Raw genomic sequence first — 19,896 nt, 5'->3', positions numbered from 1 at the left:
CGCCAAGCCCGCCTGGACTCCCCAGCTGGGCCCACGCCTCCGCAGGGCGCCCCAAAGGCCCGATGCTTCCCCAGTCACCGCTTGGAGGAGAAGAAGGCGTCGGTCCGTCTCTCTTCCAGACCCGCCTGCGGGCTCAGACAGCACCGCACAGGGCCCTCTCCTTGGCCTCCCGAAGCACCCAGCTCGGCGCAGCCCCCCAGGACCGCTGGTGACAGACGCTCAGGTTACCCCTGGACAAGCCAGCCCCTCCGCGGGCTCCCGAGTTACCCGACGCTGCGCGGGTCCGACACCACCTCGAACTGCCGGAGGGACCGGGACCGCTCGCCAGCCCGGGGCGGGGGAGGGGCGGGGTACCTCCCCTACCGCCTCCCCCACCCCTCCCGCCGAGGTCCGTGACCCGCGACCGCGAGGCGGGGAGGCCCCGGGGACCTTCTCAGGTCAGCTGCCTCTCAGCCGCCCGGGACCACGAGGGCAGTCCTGGGTCCTCGAGCTCCAGCGGGTCCAAAGCGGGAGTCCAGAGTCCGGGCTAGGAGGAGGTGGGGAGGGGTGGTACGACCCTCTGTCCCCGCCCCGGAGGCGGAGCGAGGTCCGAGCCCGAGGAGCCTGACACCGTTGGAAATCGGTCCCGGCCTTCCTCCCCTGCTCCCGCCTCTCCCCCGCCCCCGCCCCTTTCGGGGAGACCCGACCCCCTCCTTCTGTCCGCCGCCCACCAGACCCAGTATTCCCGATCCCCCGGCCCTCCGGCCCCGGCGTCTGTGCAGGTGCAGCGCGCCACCTCCCTCCCACCCCGGCGCATCCCTCTGGGCGGCCATGGCGCGAGGAGACGCCCCACAAGACAGGCGAGTTGGGGACCCGGTGGGGTGCGGACGGGGATATCCGGGTGGCCGTGGCCAGCGCAGACCCGCTGCCTTCGGGCGCTCCGAGGCTCAAAGCAGACGAGATGGAACTACAATTCCCATCAGTCTCCTCCCTCAGCTACCTGAGCCAGGGTGATGGGGGTTGTAGTCCGCTCTGCGGAGGGGGCGGCCTGGCGGGGGGCGGGGAGGCGACGCGTCCTCAGGGTGACCTTCTGACTGATCCTCACAGCTACCACCTGGTCGGGATCAGCTTCTTCATCCTGGGCCTGGGCACGCTCCTTCCCTGGAACTTCTTCATTACGGCCATCCCGGTGAGACTCGGCTAGAGTGCCCAGCCTCATGGCCACAACCACCATCGCCTGGGACTCGAGGAGTACCAGGCGCTTTCCCACCGCGCCGCCTCTGACTCCTCATTCTGCCCGTTTGTCCGCTGAAGCAAAGAGCCTCAGAGAGGGGAGGTGCCCCGCTCACTGATAGGAAACGTCAAGGTTTCAGAGACGCCCAGATCCTAGAGGGGCAAGGCCACCAACGGGGACGGGAGCTGTGGGATAGCCAAGAACTACCCACCCACCCCCCTCGTTGGTCATTATTCCCTGGCGAGTCATTCCTGGGCTAATCCACTCCCAAAGTGGGTTATCCAAGCCTTTGGTTTTCATTGAATAAAAGCAAATTATATTCATTCACCCAACAAACAGTTAATAATGTGCATCTACTGTGAACCAGGCCCTGTTCTTGGCACTGGGGCGATAGGGGGAAACACAACAGAGGAAACCTCGGCCCTTTCGCAGCCCGCATTCTCTCAAGGGAAGGCAGAAACGTGGGGTTTGTATTCTCTTTAGGACTGGGTTATTCATACATAGTCAGTGCAGCAACTTTCCAGATGCCTTTTCAGTGTCTGGCTCTCTGCTGGGCCCTGGAGACCCAAAGTTAAATCAGCCCCTGGTCTTGAGAAAGACTTGGGTGCCAAAGAGCTATTAATAATTTAATAGGGCACCTGCCACTCCAGGCTTGGAGCAAAGTCCTTTGAGTCCCCGGCGGGGGTGGAGGAGGGAGTAATTCCTTCTGCTTCATAGAAGAGGTGATTTGTAACTTAGGAGAAGGGTAGGTAAAGCATGGGTGTTTGGGGGTTAGGAGATAGCAGGAGGAAAGGGAGAAGGCATTCCAGGCATTCCTCGTAAAGGCACTCAGGCAGGGGAATGCCAACCTGTTCGGAGAAAGGGCCAGAGCCTGGGGTACTAGAGCTTCGCAGCATGGAGCAGGAGATGCAACCCAACAGGGAGGCCAGGATCTGGTTCTGAAGGGCTCCCGCTGCTGTTTCAATATCTTGGGGCTTTGCCCTGAAGGCAACAGGGGCGAACCCTGGGGGTGGGGAGGTGGAAGTTAAACAGAAGCTTAATGAATGTGTGTTCCAGAGGGAATACGGTTGGTCAGCACTTAGGCTGGGCCTGGCTTACAGTAGGCACTCAGTAAATCTTCAGGAGTCTGGAAGCTGCTGCAGGAATGGGGGTAGAGGCTGGAACCAGGGCTCTGCAGAGGAGGGGTGATTCAAAGATGGAGTAAGGCCCAAGCTGGGGGTTCTTAGGGCTTGGGCTCTGTCCCAGACATCAGCTGTTCAATTCAGGGAACATTCATCAAGCTCTGACTGTGTGCCAGGCGCTAGGATCAGTACAGGACAGACAGCTCCCGCAGACGTTAACTGAGCAATGGCAAGCAGGGGAGCAGACAGAGAAGAAAAGCTGGCGGGTTCCTCAGGGTAGGTCGGAGGGTGACCTGTACCCCCTCCCCTGGCATCCTGGCAGTACTTCCAGGGCCGGCTGGCAGGGGCCAACACCACCACCACCACCGGCACCCTGGACAGCAACCACACCGGCCCCGCAGACGCCTTCAACTTCAACAACTGGGTGACGCTGCTGTCCCAGCTGCCCCTGCTGCTCTTCACTCTCCTCAACTCCTTCCTGTACCAGTGGTGAGAGGCCCCGCCCCTCGGGCTCCCCGCAGGCCGCCCCTCTGTGGTGCCCCTGCTAAGGAAGCGCCATCCATCCCTGGGCCCAGGGAAGACCTCCCATCCTTCCTCCACTGCCCCTGCATGCCCCCTCCAGCTCCCGCTGTCCAACCCTGAGCTCCATCTCTTGCCTGCCTCCCCCCCCACCCCGGGCCGGGGGTCCAGCCAATGCCCACTCCACCCCTACCTATGAGCAGCGTCCCTGAGACGGTGCGGATTCTGGGCAGCCTGCTGGCTATCCTGCTGCTCTTTGCCCTGACGGCGGCGTTGGTCAAGGTGGACATGAGCCCTGGGCCCTTCTTCTCCATCACCATGGCGTCTGTTTGGTTCATCAACTGTGAGCACCGCCTCCCCTCCCTGCCTCCCCACCTCCCCACCCCCTGCACCCCGGGCTTCAGCCGAGCCTCTTCTTTGTAACTGAAAAGGCCCAACATATCCTAGAAGGAAAAACAGCAGCGGCTGCACTCCTATCCCTGAGGAGAAACTGAGCCCCAGAGGGAAGAGAAAAGTCACTTGTCCCAAACCCACAGTGACCTAAGATCAGGTCTCCTGGCCCCTAGTCCCTCAGACCTATGGCCGCACATGAGAAGAATGAATGGGACAGTGTTACACCAGGATGCCCAGAGTCTGATGCCTGCCCGACCTAGTCCAGGGTCTCCTGTGTACCCTGCCACCGCCTCTTCCAGGGAGCCTCTAAGGCCTGCCTCATTGAGCGACAGCCCCCACTCTTCTCCCTCCACAGCCTTCTGTGCAGTTCTGCAGGGCAGCCTCTTCGGGCAGCTGGGCACCATGCCTTCCACCTACAGCACCCTCTTCCTCAGTGGCCAGGGCCTGGCTGGGATCTTCGCTGCCCTGGCCATGCTCATGTCCATGGCCAGTGAGTGGACTTGGGTGGTTGCGGCAGGAGGGGGTGGAAGCGGCCTCTGGGATTCTGGGGAGCAGACAGAGTGTGCTAGGAGTGAGATGCCTTGGGTTCTGGGTAGAGATGGAGGTGATGGGAAGCTGGGGTTGGGTTTGGGGGTAGGGAGTGGGACTCTTGGGCTCTATAGTGAGAGAATGATCAGGTGAGGGCTGGGTTAACTTGGGGCCTGGGGCAGGATTCCTGAGGCTGACGCTGGTAAGTGGCAGCAGCCTGGGGTTCAGGGAAGGGGGGACAGGGTTAAGATTCAGGTAAATTTGGTTGGAATCCTAATCCCACTGCTCCCCAGCCAAGGGCACTGGACACCTGTGTCAGTTTTCCAACCGAAATGCTTCTTAAGAGTTCTGTCCTCAGACTGTACGGAGCGTGCAGTAAAAATGAGCACATAATAGGTGCTCAACAAAAGTGACAGGCAGGAATGAAAGAAGCAAAGGGCTGGCCTGGGGTCCTGCATGGGCTCCTGAGTTTTGTCAGCCAGCAGAGCGGAAGAGGCCAGGAGGTGAAGCTGAGAAGTGCATAATGGGAAGTGGGACGAGTCATTAGCCCCGCCCCTATCCCCCGCCCAAGGGAGCCCGCGGGACCAGCCCCCTCCACTCTGCAGCTGAAGTTTCTGCACAGGTGGCGTGGATGCCCAGACCTCCGCCCTGGGGTACTTCATCACACCCTGCGTGGGCATCTTCATGTCCATCGTGTGTTACCTGAGCCTGCCCCACCTGGTGAGCCTGGTACTGGGCTCGAGGCCCCACTTCAGAGCATCTCAGATACAGCTCTGAGTCTGAGGCCCTGCGAGAGGCCAGGGGAGGAGGAGGAAGGGACCTGATCCCCAGAGGAGTCAGCCACTGGGGGACGCCAGCCTCGCAGTCCACAGGGTGGAGAGGGAGCCAGACGCCTCCGCCACGCCAGGCAGGGCCAACGCTTTCCTTCTGCAGGAGTTTGCCCGCTACTACCTAGCCAAGAAACCGTCACAGGCGCCAGGGCAGGAGCTGGAGACCAAAGCTGAGCTCCTCCAGTCTGGTGAGTTCAGGACCCTGCGTGGCAGTGCATGGCGGGGCGGGGGGACCCAAGGGAGGCCGAAGCTACCTCCGCAGGGAAGCATTTCCCCTCTGGGACACCTCCCAGCTGGAGTCCTCAACCCTAGTAGACTCGTGTGAGTAGACCCAGAAGAAATCCAGTGGGAGCAGAGCCATCCCTGTGGGTTTCGAGCGCCGGTTTCCCCCTCTGTAAAATGGGGAGACAGTGGAGCGCCAACACGCTAGTTCTGGGTCCAAATGCATTTATTCGGATCCCGGCCTCCGGCATCCAAGCTGGGTGACCTTAAACAAGTCCCTTAACCCCTCTGAGCCTCCATTTCTTTATCTGGAAAGGAGTAACAGGGAGATAATCTGTTTAAGGTGCTTAACTCTGCCCGACACACGTATGTGCTTCATAAGAAGTAGCTTAGCATATTTCCCTGGTTAATTCTCTTTGCCTACATCCCGGGCTGGAGGAGAGCCACTTGTTTTAACTGCTGGGAATCACTCTCCATGGAACCTGGCTGCCACAGGCATGACTCTGACCTCCCCTCTTGCCCCAGATGAGAAGAACGGTATTCCCAACAGTCCCCAGAAGGTAGCCCTGACTCTGGATCTGGACGCTGAGAAGGAGCCAGAACTGGAGCCTGAGGAGCCCCAGAAGCCAGGAAAACCTTCAGTTTTCATTGTCTTCCAAAAGGTTCGGCTTGGATGTGGCCTCCAACCACCAGCCCTGGGGAAGAGAGAGCTACTCTCTCCAGACCTCTCTAAAGACCCTTAAAATGGAGTGGGACCTTCATGCTCCCCTGGTCCACTTCAAGGTGCCAGAGTCCTAGTGGGTCAGGAACACAGCGAGGCCCAGGCCTCGGGTGTCTTGCCTCCAGGGCCAGGGCTTGGAGGCTGGGGCTGCGTTTGGGGCCCTAGTTGGTGCCGCCTACTTACACCCCTGCCTCTGGCTCTCAGATCTGGTTGACGGCGCTGTGCCTTGTGCTTGTCTTCACTGTCACTCTGTCTGTGTTCCCTGCAATCACCGCCATGGTGACCAGCTCCACCAGTCCTGGGAAGTGGAGTGAGTGCTGGGAAGCAGAAGAGGGCGGGGCAGGGGAGAGGGCGGGAGGAGGGCAGAGGAATTAAGGGAGGGGGAGGGAGGAGGGACCAGGATGAGCCCTGTTTCTCTCCCAGGTCGGTTCTTCAACCCCATCTGCTGCTTCCTTCTCTTCAACATCATGGACTGGGTAGGACGGAGCCTGACCTCCTACTTCCTGTGGGTGAGCATACCTGGGCTGGGGGCACCTGACCCTTCCAGGAAGCAGCTGGGGATCAGAGGGTGTGAAAGAGCCCAGAAGGATGATCTCCCCAAAGTCGGACCAATCTAGGTCTGGCAACAGAACAGCTGGCTAAGAGGTAGTGAGCTCCTGGCCCCTGGAGGTATGCAAGGCAGGGCTTGGACAATGAGCTCCTTGAAAGCAGAAGTCATGTCCAGTTGACCTGTGTCACCAGCATCCAGCCCAGAGACCCTTACCTGGAGGTTCCTATCCCATGTGAGAGGTTGGACAAGATTCCGAGTGTCCGGATTGCTTTTAGCCAAGGTGCTACTTCTCTAAATGAAGTCTTCCAAGGAGATAGAATGAGGCAGACCAAAGAGGAGCTGCTCTGATCCCGGCTGGGCTGGGGTCTGGATCCCCAGCCTCCAATCTTATTCAGCAACCCCACCTGCCCCAGAGGGGTCCGTGGAACCCCCCGGTGTCCTTGGAGGAGCCTAGGTGGGAAACCAAAGATGCTGTGTAAGGTCTCCCCCAGTTCTGCTGCAGAGAGAGGAGCTCAGAAGGGACGGAGGGGGTTAGCCCCCGGCCAGTCTTTGATTGCTGGGTGGCCTCGGCCCAGCCCCTCACCCTCCAGAGGCCTCCGTGCTGGGCCCTCCCCGGCACACGCAGAGTAGGAGGTCAGGGCAAGTGACAGAGTCCAGCCGGGGCGGGCTCCCAGGGACAGCCCTCAGCCCAGCTTCTGCCACAGCCGGACGAGGACAGCCGGCTGCTGCCTCTGCTTGTCGGCCTGCGAATCCTGTTCGTGCCACTCTTCATGCTGTGCCACGTGCCCGAGAGGTCCCGGCTGCCCATCCTCTTCCCACAGGATGCCTACTTCATCACTTTCATGCTGCTCTTCGCTGTCTCCAACGGCTATCTGATGTCCCTCACCATGTGCCTGGCGCCCAGGTCTGGGGGCAGGAGGGAGGGCCTGGGGCTGGGGAGGTGGGCTGGCGGAGAGGGGACCCACTCGGCTTCACTAGCTGTCTCTAGGCCTCGCTTGTGGGGCGGCCCCCACCCCCCCACCCACACTGAGCCACACTGAGCCTGCCTCGGGGCAGGAGCTGGGGAGATGGAGCCTGAGCAGGTGGGGCGGCTGAGGGGGTGGGGTTATGGGGAGACACATTCCTGCCAATGAAATAGCCCGGACAACTTCCAGAGACTCCCCTCTGGGCCTAGGTCCCAAAGCCTCTCCAAATTCTCAGTTGAACGTGGAGCTAATGTCTTGATCCAGTGGGGGATCATGGGCTCTTTACTTTAGGGACAATCGAGTTGAGAATCCAGAGAGAGTAAAGGTGACAGGGAGGACAAGGCTGGGACATTGTGTGGCGCTCGAAGGCAGTGGAATCTAGAATCCTCTAAAACTGGGCCTACAGGGGCCCGAGAAATGTCCTTGGCAGGGGCCAGGCTTGATAGATTGGGAAACTAAAGTCCAGAGAGAAGGGCCTAGTTACAGTGACCCAGAGGTGGGGTCAGCCCAGACTAGAGTTCAGGTGCCCTGTTGTAAGGGAAGCAGAGGGCACTGGCGTTGGGTCGAGACTTGGCCTGGTGTCCCCTAAGAGTTCCTCCTCTTGTGTGTCCTAGGCAGGTGCTACCACACGAGAGGGAGGTGGCTGGCACGCTCATGACCTTCTTCTTGGCCCTGGGGCTCTCCTGTGGAGCCGCCTTTTCCTTCCTCTTCAAGGCTCTGCTCTGAAGTGTTCCGTCCAGGGCTTGCCCACAGCTCTCTCCTCGCTGCCCCTTGGGAGCTGAGACCCCAACGCAGGGGGAATGGCGAGCCAGGTTCAAGCCTCTGCTGGGCAGGTCCCCTTGGTCTGGAGGTGCCAGGAGGCGGTGGGGTGCTGCTCTCCTTCCCTGGCTGGTGTCCACTTGGGAGCTGCAAGGAAAAATTCACCAGCGGTCATTCTGACCCTCACCCAGGAATGGAGCCGACACACAGAGACGGACTATTTAGAGATGCACACAACCTCATCCCAAGGGCGCCGATCAGGGAAAAGACGGCCAAGAGTCTATCTGTTAATTTCAAGAAATGCACTTGCTAATCTGTGGGGATCGGAGGCCACCAGTGGGGTCTTGCCAAGGGTGTGGCTGGTGGGGCCCAGCCTCTGGCTGAGAGTGGGAGTGGGGAGTTGCTCGTCTCCCCAGGCTGCAGTAACCCCAGGATCAAATCTCTCAGACCCCAGGGCAGAGGATGCCAGGGAAGCTGAGGGCAGCAGGGAGAAGGAACAGACATTAGGGATCTGAGGGTACTCACGGGACCCTGTGGGCCTAAACAGTGTTTTCATTGCCAACACCTAACTGTCTCCACTCCCCAGAGCCTGGCTGGGCCTCGGTCTCGGAGCTGCAGTGGGCTTTCACGGGTGCGCATCTCTTTACAGTGTGCAAAGCTCTTCTGTCCCCGAGTCACACTGAGACCTTTGGGGGGAGCCAGGCAGGGATCGTGCGCTCCCCGCGTGCAGGTGAGGAAACCAAGTCTCAGGGGGAAACGACTGGTCCTGGTCCGTGGCAGAGCCGGGACCCAGCCCCCACCCCCCTCCTCCCTGTAGGTGCTGTTCTTCCTGCCCACTACCTGCTTCTCTTTCCTTCAAGAGGCTCAAGGCAGGAGTCCTAAGCACTTACTCCACATTTTGGCTGTTCCTCCCTCCAATCCTGCTCCTGGGTCTAATAACAACCTTCTTCATTTGTATAATTGGTTCACTGAGTCTTTATTTCCAAAGCGCTTTCAGCTCTATTGGCTTTGATGAGCCGGGTGGGGTAGGGCTGATTGTACCCATTTGACCGATGGGATAACTGAGGCCCTGAGAGGGTGGAGATTCATGGGCATCCCTGTGCTGGGCCCTCTTGAGCACATAGTGGCCTGCGCTCCTGGGCAGAGCACCCGGCTGCGTGAACTGCTGTCGCTCTCTCCCTCCACTGGGGTCCTCTGCCTCCCCAGCCCTGCCCCTTCTCAAAAATGGAGCCTCGGGGAGGTAGTCGGTGAATTTCCCGGAGGGATGGACAAGAGTCCTGCCTCATCACACGCCTGTACCATCCTGCCCAGCCCAGAGAAAAGCGAAGCCTTCAGAGGCACCAGCCTTTCTGCCCACGTGCCCTCCCGCCTGCCAAGAACGTTCACTGAGCAGCTATTAAATACCCGGCCCTGAGCCAGCACGGGTTCCCTGCTCAGAGGTGAGATAGGACCTTGGGGGCTGAACTGAAGCCACAGGGCAGAACCCCCAAGGGAGGGTTCATTCCTTTGACTACTGTTCACTGTGCCAGACTCTGGTGAGCCTGACACAAAGGAGACAGGTCCCCGCCCCAAGGCCATGGGACATAGAATGTGACATGTAATGCGGGAGGGGGTCTGTGAGGGCCCTTCAGAAGTATGGAGTGTAAGAGTCCAAAAAACGATGCTCTGGAAAGTCAAGGCGGCAGCTCTGAGGAAGTGTCCCCTCAGCCGTGCCTCAAAGGAAGGAAAAATGAGTAAATGAGTTGTAGTCTTTGTTGTGTCCCCCCCCGCCCCCCCCCCCCGCAAACATACACAAGGCCCAGGTCGGGGAGGGGTGTCCAGGCAGAGACAGCAGGGCGGTGGCATGGACACAGCATATTTAGGAAACTCAGGGAACAGTGGGGACTTCTGGTTGGGGGGATTGGGGAGTTGGGGAGCCCCTAAGATATGAGAGAGCCAGAGGGGAGAGGATGAGGCTGGAGCAGTGGGTTGGGGACCAATGATGAAGGACCTTAGGGATGAGGCATAAATTGGGGGTTAGACAGAGGAGAGATCCAGGAGAGAAAGGGGTGGTTGCCTCTTCAGAGGCCGCTTAACCTAGTGGTTACGTGCGGGTGAGCTGGTCCAGCATTCTTTTCTTTTTTTTTTTTTTTAATAGAAACTATTTTGGGTTTTTTTTTTTAATTTTTTAGATTATTTATTTATTTATTTGACAGACAGACATCACAAGTAGGCAGAGAGGCAGGCAGAGAGAGAGGGGGATGCAGGCTCCACTCCCCGCTGAGCAGAGAGCCTGATGCGGGACACGATCCCAGGACGCTGGGATCATGACCTGAGCTGAAGGCAGAGGCTTAAACCACTGAGCCCCCAGGCGCCCCTGATCCAGCATTCTGGGTTCAAAGCCAGGTCCTTTCACTGATAAGCACTGGGAATGGGGACTTGCCCGTCAGTGCGTGGAGTCCTGGGGAGAGGGTGGGGATGGAGTACAGACAGACGTCTACCAAACGGGGCTTGTAGTCCTAACGGAATCTTGTGCAGACCACAAGGCCGCGCCGGACGCCTGGCTGGGAATGGTGAGAACAGGACCACTCCCGCCCTGGGCCCCTTCTCCTTCTCCACCTTCACAGACTGTTGCTTTTTTTTTTTTGACAGACAGAGATCACCAGTAGGCAGACAGGCAGGCAGAGAGAGAGGAGGAAGCAGGCTCCCCACCCAGCGGAGATCCCGACGCAGGGCTCGATTCCAGGACCCTGGGATGATGACCCGAGCCGAAGGCAGAGGCCCAACCCACTGAGCCAGGCAGGCGCCCCCAGACTGTTGCCTTTTGAACCCAAAGGTCCCCAGACCTGCCAGACCCACCCTCGCAGGCCAGGCAACAGTCCCAGGGAACCCACCGGTGCTGGTCCACAGTCTTCGAGAGCAGCCCACGCTGGGCTGAGTGGTGGAGGGAAGATGGGCCCAGAAAGAGGACACTCATCCCTCAGATGTCCTTCTGATGTCGCATTGCAATTCCTTCTTCCCATCCTCCTTCCTGGTAGACTCAGCCCAACCTGCCCATTCAGTCAGGATGCAGCGGGCTTTCGGTGCCGGAAACGTACTGATGCGTCTGTCCGTTCCTCTCCTGGTGCCCAGTCCCTGCCACATCCGCAGCCTGACAGTCCTGCCCGCAGGCCCTCAGAAGCAGCCGGCTGCCATCAGCAAACACCTGTAGAGGGCGCTATGTGGCAAGCCCTGAGATAGGGACACAAACCTCGGAAGGCCAGTCCTTGCCCTCTAGATTCTCACCCTTTTATGAGGAGGAGGCCTGGTTTGTGAATTGATTCAACTTTCCAATGAAAAGGCAGAGGTTGTCAGATAGATTAAAAAATGATGCATTGGGACACCTGGGTGGCTCAGTGGGTTAAGCCTCTGCCTTGGGCTCAGGTCATGATCTCAGGGTCCTGGGATCCAGCCCTGCATGGGGCTCTCTGCTCAGCAAGGAGCCTGCTTCCTCCCTTCTCTCTCTCTCTCTCTCTCTGCCTGCCTCTCTATTTACTTGTGGTCTCTGTCAAATAAATAAATAAAATCTTAAAAAAAAAATGATGCAACCGTATGCTGTTTACCAGAAACTCACCTTAGAGCAAAAAACACAAACGAATTGAAAAATGAAAGAATGAGAAAAGGTATTCCATGCCAATAGTCATCAAAAGACAGCCAGAATGAATATACTAATATCAGACAAAGGAGAGTTCATGTCAAGAATTATTTAAGATGGGGCACCTGGGTGGCTCAGTGGGTTGAGCCTCTGCCTTCGGCTCAGGTCATGATCCCAGCGTCCTCGGATCGAGCCCCACATCGGACTCTCTGCTCAGCAGGGAGCCTGCTTCCCACCCCCCCCCTTTGCCTGCCTCTCTGCCTACTTGTGATCTCTGCCTGTCAAATAAATAAAATCTTTTATAAAAAAAGAATTATTTAAGAGACAAAGGAGGATGTTATATATTCATAAAAGGGTAAAATAATTATAAACACATGCACACCTAATAACAAAATCCCAAAAAGCATACGAAACAAAAATGGATGAATTTGAAGGAAAAATACACATTTCTATAAGAATAGTTGGACACATCAATGCCCCACCTTCAATGAGGGACACAACAACCGGACAAAAGATCAAGGATGCAGATGACCTGAGCACACCATCAGGCCAAGCAAACACACACAGAGCATTCACCTTCAACAGCAGAACATATGTATCTCCTTCTCGAGCGCCCAAGAAACATCTCCCAGAATAGATCGCCAAGTAGGACACCAAGCAAAACTGCGCTACATTTTAAAAAATTGAAATCCTACAAAGTATCTTTTCTAATCACGGTAGAATAAAACTAGAAACCAATAACAACAAGAGGACAATTCCCAAATATGTACCAATTAACATATTTGGAACTAATGGGTTAAAAAGAAGTCAAAAGATGGGGCGCCTGGGTGGCTCAGTGGGTTAAAGCCTCTGCCTTCGGCTCAGGTCATGATCCCAGAGTCCTGGGATCGAGCCCCACATCAGACTCTCTGCTCGGCAGCGAGCCTGCTTCCCCCCCTCTCTCTGCCTGCCTCTGCCTACTTGTGATCTCTCTCTCTCTGTCAAAAAAAAAAAAAAAAAAAAAAAAAAAAGAAGTCAAAAGATATGGAAACAGCCCAAGAGTCCATTGATGGATGAACAGATAAAGAAGATGTGATACACACACACATGCACACACACACGGAGGAACATTACTCAGACATAAAAAAGAATTTTTTTTTCTCTCATGAAAGAACCTAGAGCGTATTATGCTAAGTGAAATAAGTCAGAGAAAGACAAACACCGTATGATTTCACTCTTTTGTGGAATCTGAAAACCAAAACAACCAAAAAAACCAAAAAGCAGACCCATAAATACGGAGAACAAAGAAGAAGGGGACGAGAGGATGAATGAAATAGGCAGAAGGGATGAAGCGGGGCAAACTTCCACCTGCAGACAAGTCAGTCGTGGAGACGAAAAGTATGGCATAGGGAGTACAGTTAAGAACGTTGTATAACAGGGCACCTGGGTGGCTCAGTGGGTTAAAGCCTCTGCCTTTGGCTCAGGTCATGATCCCAGGGTCCTGGGATCGAGCCCCGCATCAGGCTTGCTTCCTCCTCTCTCTCTGCCTGCCTCTCTGCCTACTTGTGATCTCTCTCTCTCTCTCTCTGTTAAATAAATAAATAAATAATCTTAAAAAAAAAAAATCTCTCCTCGAAAGAAAGAAAATCAAAAGAGAAATTGGAAAATGCCTCGAGACAAAAGAAGATGAAAACACCACACACTGAAAGTTATGGGATGCAGCCCAAAGAGTGCTGAGAGGAAGTCTGTCGGTGTAAATGTCTACATGAAAGAGGAAGAAGGGGTCACCTGGCTGGCTCAGTCGATTGAGCCTGAAACGCTTGATCTCAGAGTCCTGAGTTTGAGCTCCACTGGGTAGAGATTACTTTAAAAAAAAAAAAAAGATAGAAAGAAAGAAAGAAAGAAGGAAGGAAAGAAAGATCTCAAGTCAGTAATCTGACTTTATACCTCAAGCAATTAGCAAAGGAAGAGCAAATAACTAGCGGAAGGAAAGAGACAATAAATATTAGGGTGAAGGGAAACACAGTGCGGGATAGAAAACAGAAAATCAATGAAACTAAAAGTTCAACAAAATTGACAAATTATTTTTTTTAAGATTTTGTGTATTTATTTGACAGAGAGAGATCACAAGTAAGCAGAGAGGCAGGCAGAGAGAGAGGAAGGGAAGCAGGCTCCCTGCCAAGCAGAGAGCCTGATGCGGGACTCGATTCCATGACCCTGAGATCATGACCTGAGCCGAAGGCAGTGGCGTAACCCACTGCGCCACTTTTTTTTTTTTAAAGGTTTTATTTATTTATTTGACAGAGAGAGAAAGACAGAGATCACAAGCAGGCAGAGAGGTAGGCAGAGGCAGAGAGAGAAGCAGGCTCCCCGCTGAGCAAGGAGCCCGATGCGGGGCTCGATCCCAGGACCCTGATCATGACCTGAGCCGAAGGCAGCGGCTCAACCCACTGAGCCACCCAGGCACCCCCCCACTGAGCCACTTTTGACTAGACTAAGAAAAAGAGGAACTTAATGTTATTAAAATCAGAAACAAAGGTGGGGTCATTACTACTGTTTATACAGAAATAAAAAGGATTATAAGAGAATACTATGGACAGTTGTATGCCAACAGATGAGAAACCTAGATGAAATTAATAAATCCTAGAAATATACAAACTACCAAAACTGATTCAAGAAGAAATAAGACGTCTGAACATACAAGAAATAACAAGATGTGGGGCACCTGGGGGATTCAGTCGGTTGAGCCGCTGCCTTCAGCTTGGGTCGTGATCCCGGGGTCCTGCGATTGGGGTCCCCTGTGGGGCTCCTTGCTCGGCGGGGAGCCTGCTTCTCCTTCCACCTCTGCCTGCCACTCTGCTTACTTGTGCGCACGCTCTCTCTCTCTCTCTGACAAATAAATAAATGAATAAAATCTTTAAAAAAGAGAACAAAAGGAATAACAAGATAGGATCGATAATCAGAGAAGTCCCAACAAAGAAAATTTCAGGAGCTGGTGACTTCACAGGCTAATTCTACCAGTCATTCAAAGAATGAGCACCAGGGGGCCCTGGTGGTTCAGTTGGTTAAGCATCTGCCTTTGGCTCAAGTCATGATACCAGGGACCTTGGGTCAAGTCATTTCTCAGGCTCCCTGCTCAGTATGGAGTCTGCTTCACCCTCTGCCCCTCTTCCTACTGATTCTCTCTCTCAAATCAATAAAATCTTTAAAAAAAAAAAAAAGAATGAACACCAAAACTCTCAAACTCCTCCAAAAAAATACAAGGCAGAACATACCTTAACTCACTCTATGAGACCAAAGCCAGATAAAGACATCACAAGAAAACTTAATAACGAATATCCCTTATGAATAAAGATGTAAAAATCTCAATAAAATGCTAGCAAACGGAACCCAGCAGCTCATTAAAGGGACTATATACCACGACCAAGCTTGATCTACTCCAGAATGCAAGGGGGTTCAACATAAAAAAACAATTAATGTAACACACCACATTAATATAATGAAGGGAAAAAGCCACAAGGTCATCTCCACTAATGCAGAAAAAAACATTTGACAAAACCCAACACCATTTCAAGATAAAAACACTCGGGACGCCTGGGTGGCTCAGTCACTAAGCGTCTGCCTTTGGCTCAGGTCCTGATCCCAGGGTCCTGGGATGGAGCCCTGCATCAAGCTCCCTGCTCAGCAGGAAGCATGCTTCTCCCTCTCCCACTCCCCCTGCTTGTGTTCCCTCTCTCGTTGTCTCTCTGTCAAATAAATATAATCATTAAAAAAAAAAAAAACGGGGGTGCCCGGGTTGCTCAGTGGGTTAAAACCTCTGTCTTTGGCTCAGGTCATGATCGTGGGTTCCTGGGATCGAGCCCCACACTGGGCTCTCTGCTCAGTAGGGAGCCTGCTTCCTCCTCTCTCTCTGCTTGCCTCTCTGCCTACTTGTGATCTCTGTCAAATAAATAAAATCTTAAAAAAACAAAACACTCAATGAACCAGGAATAGACAGGAACTTCCTCAACCTGATGACACACATTTATGAAAAATCCACAACTAATGTCGTATTCGATGATAAAAGACTCACAGCCTCTCCCTAAGATAGGAAAAGGCCCACTTTTACCATTTCATCTGCTTAATTCTGCACTGGAAGTCCTAAATACAACAATTGAAAGGAGGAAGTGAAACCATCCATGTTCACAAATGATAAAATACACATACAGGAAAAAAAAATCCTAAAGAATACACATACACACACACTTAGAGCTAATAACCAAATTCAGCAAAATTAGAGGTTCAAGATCAACACACAAAATTCCATTGTATTTCTTTCTTTTTTTTTTAAGATTTTATTTATTTGACAGACAGATCACAAGTAGGCAGAGAGGCAGGTAGAGAGAGAGGAAGGGAAGCAGGCTCTCTGCTCAGCAGGGAGCCTGATATGGGGCTCGATCCCACGACCCTGGGATCATGATCTGAGCCAAAAGCAGAGGCTTTAACCCACTGAACCACCCATTGTATTTCTATACACACAATTCTGACACTAATTCTTGATGCGTGGGCTTCCCCCTCACACCAAGCAACTCCCGACACCACCCGAGCGCCCTTCAACGCAACTCAATTCTGACACCATCTACCTGGAGACAGCAGCAGGTCCCACGGCTTGCTGGCGCAGTCCCACAAGACGGCACACCCCGCCCGCCCCCCTTCAGATGCCCATCGCAAGTTCTGGTTGTCACCTGTGCTCCTGATGGACTGGCAATACCTCAGAGGTTCCAGCCGCCACCCCCTCACTGGATTTGATTGATTTGCCTCCGCAAATCATAGCACTCAGGAAACTGTTTTACTGGCTGGGTTACAGATTTAACACAAAAGGGTATGAATCAGGAATGGCCAGATAGAAGAGATACATAGGGAAAGGTATGTGGAAAGCAGACCCCTTATTAATGGTTTTCCACTCTGGTCTTTTTTTTTTTTTTAAGATTTTATTTATTTATTTATTTGAGAGAGATAGAGCACAAGCACAGGGAGCAGCAGGCAGAGAGCCGGAGAAGCAGGCTCTCTGCTGAGCTGAGCAGGGAGCTGATGCGGGGCTTGATTCGAGGATCCCCTGATCATGACCCAAAGGCGGATGCTTAATGCCCCCAACGCTGGTCTTTGAATCTCTCATGCTTCACTCCATCACACTGGGGAGCCAGGGTCGCTCCCTGGCCAGGCCTTCCTATCCAGATAGCAGGCCGGACCTTCCATGTAGCTTTCCTTGACCTTGACACTTCAGTGAGAGGGTCACTACTTTTCAGTCTCTCCTCAAGCTCCGGCCACTCGGGACACTTCAGAAGCTTCTTGCTCACCCATTCAACAAGCTCGTAGTTATTGGCGGCTGCGTGGCCAGCAGCCCCGCCACTACCAAATTCCAAATTCCACCAATTTTACACAGAACGGTGGCACCTTGTAAGGGGCTTCTCTAATTACCGCAGATAATACATTGGCTCGCAATTTGGCATCAACCAGAATTCCAATCCGGGTCTTCTACGTGCACCTGAGCCCCGGGCCCTTCTTCCCAGGGAGTCAGAAAAGTACACCCTCTCATCTCCTGTAAAACGCGACCTGCCGACGAGGATGGGATTCGAACCCACGCGTGCAAAGCACAATGGATTAGCAGTCCATCGCCTTAACCACTCGGCCACCTCGTCCCACGTGAAGTGTGCTTTTCCACATACTCTTATCTCTCATCTTCTCCGCAGTTTCCGCCCCGCCCCCAGCCCCCGTCTTCGGTGTGGATTTCCTAGGACCTGGCGGGGGGGGGGAGACTGCGGAAGGAAAACGACTTTTTGTGTTCCTTCCCGCCGGCCGCAGCCGCGAACCCGCGCCATCCTTCACCAAGCCGCGACCGAGAGTTCTGCCACGGTTTCCCGGCCTTAAGGCGTGGGCGAGTGCACGAGCGTTTCAGAAAGCGCCTGGTCCGGGGGGTCGCACACCGATCGGGAGGGAGCGGGGAGAATCCCTGGGAACCCGGCAGGCGCGGCCGCGGGCACGTTCAGGATTTGCAGACCGCGGCGTGCGGGGGATGCAGTAGCTCCTCCTCGCGCGCAGGGGGCGAGCTGGCGCGCCCCAAGGCCCTCTCCGGCGGGGAAGCTGCGCGGGGCTCGGCTCGCCTCGGCTCGCTTCGGCTGCGCTCGGCAGGCTGCGGTAAATCCGGGCTTGCGGCGGCTGGCAAAGGCTGCGGCCCGGTGGTCCCCGCTGCGCGCCCTGGAGCCCCGAGAGCCATGCAGATGTCCTACGCCATCCGGTGCGCCTTCTACCAGCTGCTTCTGGCCGCGCTGATGCTGGTGGCGATGCTGCAGCTGCTCTACCTGTCGCTGTTGTCCGGGCTACATGGGCAGGAGGAGCAAGACCAGTATTTCGAGTTCTTTCCCCCGTCCCCGCGGTCCGTGGACCAGGTCAAGGCGCAGCTCCGCACCGCTCTGGCCTCTGGGGGCGTCCTGGACGCCAGTGGCGACTACCGCGTCTACAGGGGCCTACTGAAGACCACCATGGACCCCAATGATGTGATCCTGGCCACGCACGCCAGCGTGGACAACCTGCTGCACCTGTCGGGCCTGTTGGAGCGCTGGGAGGGCCCGCTCTCCGTGTCGGTGTTCGCGGCCACCAAGGAGGAGGCGCAGCTAGCCACGGTGCTGACCTACGCGCTGAGCAGCCACTGCCCCGATATGCGCGCCCGGGTCGCCATGCACCTTGTGTGCCCCTCGCGTTATGAGGCCGCTGTGCCTGATCCCCGGGAGCCGGGGGAGTTTGCCCTGCTGCGGTCCTGCCAGGAGGTCTTTGACAAGCTAGCCAGGGTGGCCCAGCCCGGGATCAACTATGCGCTGGGCACCAATGTCTCCTATCCCAATAACCTGCTGAGGAATCTGGCTCGGGAAGGGGCCAACTATGCCCTGGTAATCGATGTGGACATGGTGCCCAGTGAGGGGCTGTGGAGGGGCCTCCGGGAAATGCTGGATCAGAGCAAGCAGTGGGCGGGCACAGCACTGGTGGTGCCCGCCTTCGAGATCCGCCGAGCCCGCCGCATGCCCACGAACAAGAACGAGCTGTTGCAGCTCTACCAAGTGGGCGAGGTGCGGCCCTTCTATTATGGGCTGTGCACGCCCTGCCAGGCGCCCACCAACTACTCCCGCTGGGTCAACCTGCCAGAAGAGAGCTTGCTGAGGCCTGCCTATGTGGTGCCCTGGCAGGACCCCTGGGAACCATTCTACGTGGCTGGAGGCAAGGTGCCCACTTTCGACGAGCGCTTTCGCCAGTATGGCTTCAATCGGATCAGCCAGGTGCCCAAAGGGAGAGGGCAGGGGACATGGGGCAGGAGGAGTGGTGGGCTCTGGGAGCTATAAGTGGTCCAGGACGGAAAGGAGGCAATGAGGCGGGACAGTCGTAGTTCACGAAGTGGTTGGATGGTGTGGAGGACCCAGGATGTCTCCGGAGGAGTGGGAAAGCTGGAGAGGGGCTTTAGGGAGGTCAGTGGCGGCGCCAGCAGTCTCCAGCTTCACTGACCTGTCTCTCCCCCAACAGGCCTGTGAGCTGCACGTGGCAGGATTTGATTTCGAGGTGCTCAACGAAGGTTTCCTGGTTCATAAGGGCTTCAAGGAAGCTTTGAAGTTCCATCCCCAAAAGGAGGCCGAAAATCAGCACAATAAGATCCTTTACCGCCAGTTCAAACAGGAGTTGAAGGCCAAGTACCCCGACTCCCCTCGTCACTGCTGAGCCTTTCTCTCCCCTAGTCAGAGAAGTCTCAGCCTCTTCCCTCCTTAGGCCATCCCTCAGGACTGACAGGGGGAAGAAATGTCACTCCACTTTACAGTGGTGGCTGTGATGTTGGAACACTGGACTTGAATACGGGGTGCTGGGATCAAGTCCTGGCTTTACCACTAACTAGCTGTGTGGCCTTGAGCAAATCCCACTTCCTCTCTGAGCCTCAGTTATCCCGTCTGTAAAAAGGGAGGTGAGCACACCTACCTCACAGAACTGTCGGGAGGCTCAGATGAGATGCTATATATGTGAACCATTCTGTAAGCTTCGTACAAATGTGAAGTATTATTAATATTATTACAGTATTATTGTTATTATTATTATTAACAATCTGGGGTGGGTGGGCAGTAAGAGAGTGAAAAGTATGAATGGGGCAGAACTGAGACGTCTGAGTACTTAACAAAATGGACTTTTGGGGGAAGAAATCAGGTGAAGGCACTGAATTTAGTTCTTAGCTTTTGGGCAGAATCCTAAACTTCCTGATTCTTCCAGCCGCCTCCGCCCTCGGGAGCTCTGGAGAAAGGGTCTGCAGGTTCTCTGCCCGATCTGTGCCCTCGAATAGGCTGGGCTGGGTTATTTGCCTACCACCGACCATGTGTAAATAAACGAGTGTTCACACCTACGGCTGGCTCCATGACTCTCCTGAACCCGGCGGGCAGGGCGTGGGGTCGTGGCTTCTTCCCTTCCACGCGAGGGAT

The 19,896-nt window shown here is 55.1% G+C and overlaps 2 protein-coding genes and 1 non-coding gene across 4 annotated transcripts; 2 read left to right on the top strand and 1 right to left on the bottom strand.

The window, feature by feature from the left end:
- Positions 1 to 543: 543 nt before the first annotated feature.
- SLC29A2 (solute carrier family 29 member 2) lies at positions 544 to 8,778 on the top strand. Of its 2 annotated transcripts, none has more exons than XM_013060039.2 (12): positions 544 to 839; positions 1,087 to 1,168; positions 2,657 to 2,823; positions 3,057 to 3,196; positions 3,602 to 3,736; positions 4,397 to 4,494; positions 4,708 to 4,792; positions 5,352 to 5,488; positions 5,752 to 5,857; positions 5,971 to 6,056; positions 6,919 to 7,001; positions 7,677 to 8,778. In XM_013060039.2, the coding sequence occupies exons 1-12, from the start codon at positions 811 to 813 to the stop codon at positions 7,786 to 7,788; spliced, it is 1,260 nt and encodes a 419-aa protein (XP_012915493.1). In that variant the 5' UTR covers positions 544 to 810; the 3' UTR covers positions 7,789 to 8,778. The 2 variants fall into 2 exon arrangements, with proteins under 2 accessions (XP_012915493.1, XP_004759480.1); XM_004759423.3 differs by having other exon boundaries at positions 6,802 to 7,001.
- Positions 8,779 to 17,009: 8,231 nt separating this feature from the next.
- On the bottom strand, positions 17,010 to 17,091 carry TRNAS-GCU. The gene has a single exon. It is a non-coding gene; the product is annotated as a tRNA-Ser (tRNA).
- A 186-nt stretch (positions 17,092 to 17,277) lies between these two features.
- B4GAT1 (beta-1,4-glucuronyltransferase 1) lies at positions 17,278 to 19,820 on the top strand. The gene is made up of 2 exons (XM_004759424.3): positions 17,278 to 18,720; positions 18,962 to 19,820. The coding sequence occupies exons 1-2, from the start codon at positions 17,665 to 17,667 to the stop codon at positions 19,151 to 19,153; spliced, it is 1,248 nt and encodes a 415-aa protein (XP_004759481.1). The 5' UTR covers positions 17,278 to 17,664; the 3' UTR covers positions 19,154 to 19,820.
- The last annotated feature ends 76 nt before the right edge of the window (positions 19,821 to 19,896 follow it).

Source organism: Mustela putorius, unplaced genomic scaffold (assembly GCF_011764305.1).
Source record: "Mustela putorius furo isolate JIRA1106 unplaced genomic scaffold, ASM1176430v1.1 tig00000127_pilon_pilon_pilon, whole genome shotgun sequence".
Classification (NCBI taxonomy): domain Eukaryota; kingdom Metazoa; phylum Chordata; class Mammalia; order Carnivora; family Mustelidae; genus Mustela; species Mustela putorius.
The sequence above is the reverse complement of the archived record's forward strand: the minus strand, read 5'-3'. Positions and strand labels throughout refer to the sequence as shown.

Coding starts and splice junctions, on each gene's coding strand:
- SLC29A2 (XM_004759423.3), top strand. CDS start 811: ATGGCGCGAGGAGACGCCCCACAAGACAG. Junction 4,495..4,707: donor ACCTGAGCCTGCCCCACCTG/GTGAGCCTGGTA, acceptor TTCCTTCTGCAG/GAGTTTGCCCGCTACTACCT. Junction 7,002..7,676: donor ACCATGTGCCTGGCGCCCAG/GTCTGGGGGCAG, acceptor TGTGTGTCCTAG/GCAGGTGCTACCACACGAGA.
- B4GAT1 (XM_004759424.3), top strand. CDS start 17,665: ATGCAGATGTCCTACGCCATCCGGTGCGCCTTCTACCAGCTGCTTCTG. Junction 18,721..18,961: donor GCTTCAATCGGATCAGCCAG/GTGCCCAAAGGG, acceptor CTCCCCCAACAG/GCCTGTGAGCTGCACGTGGC.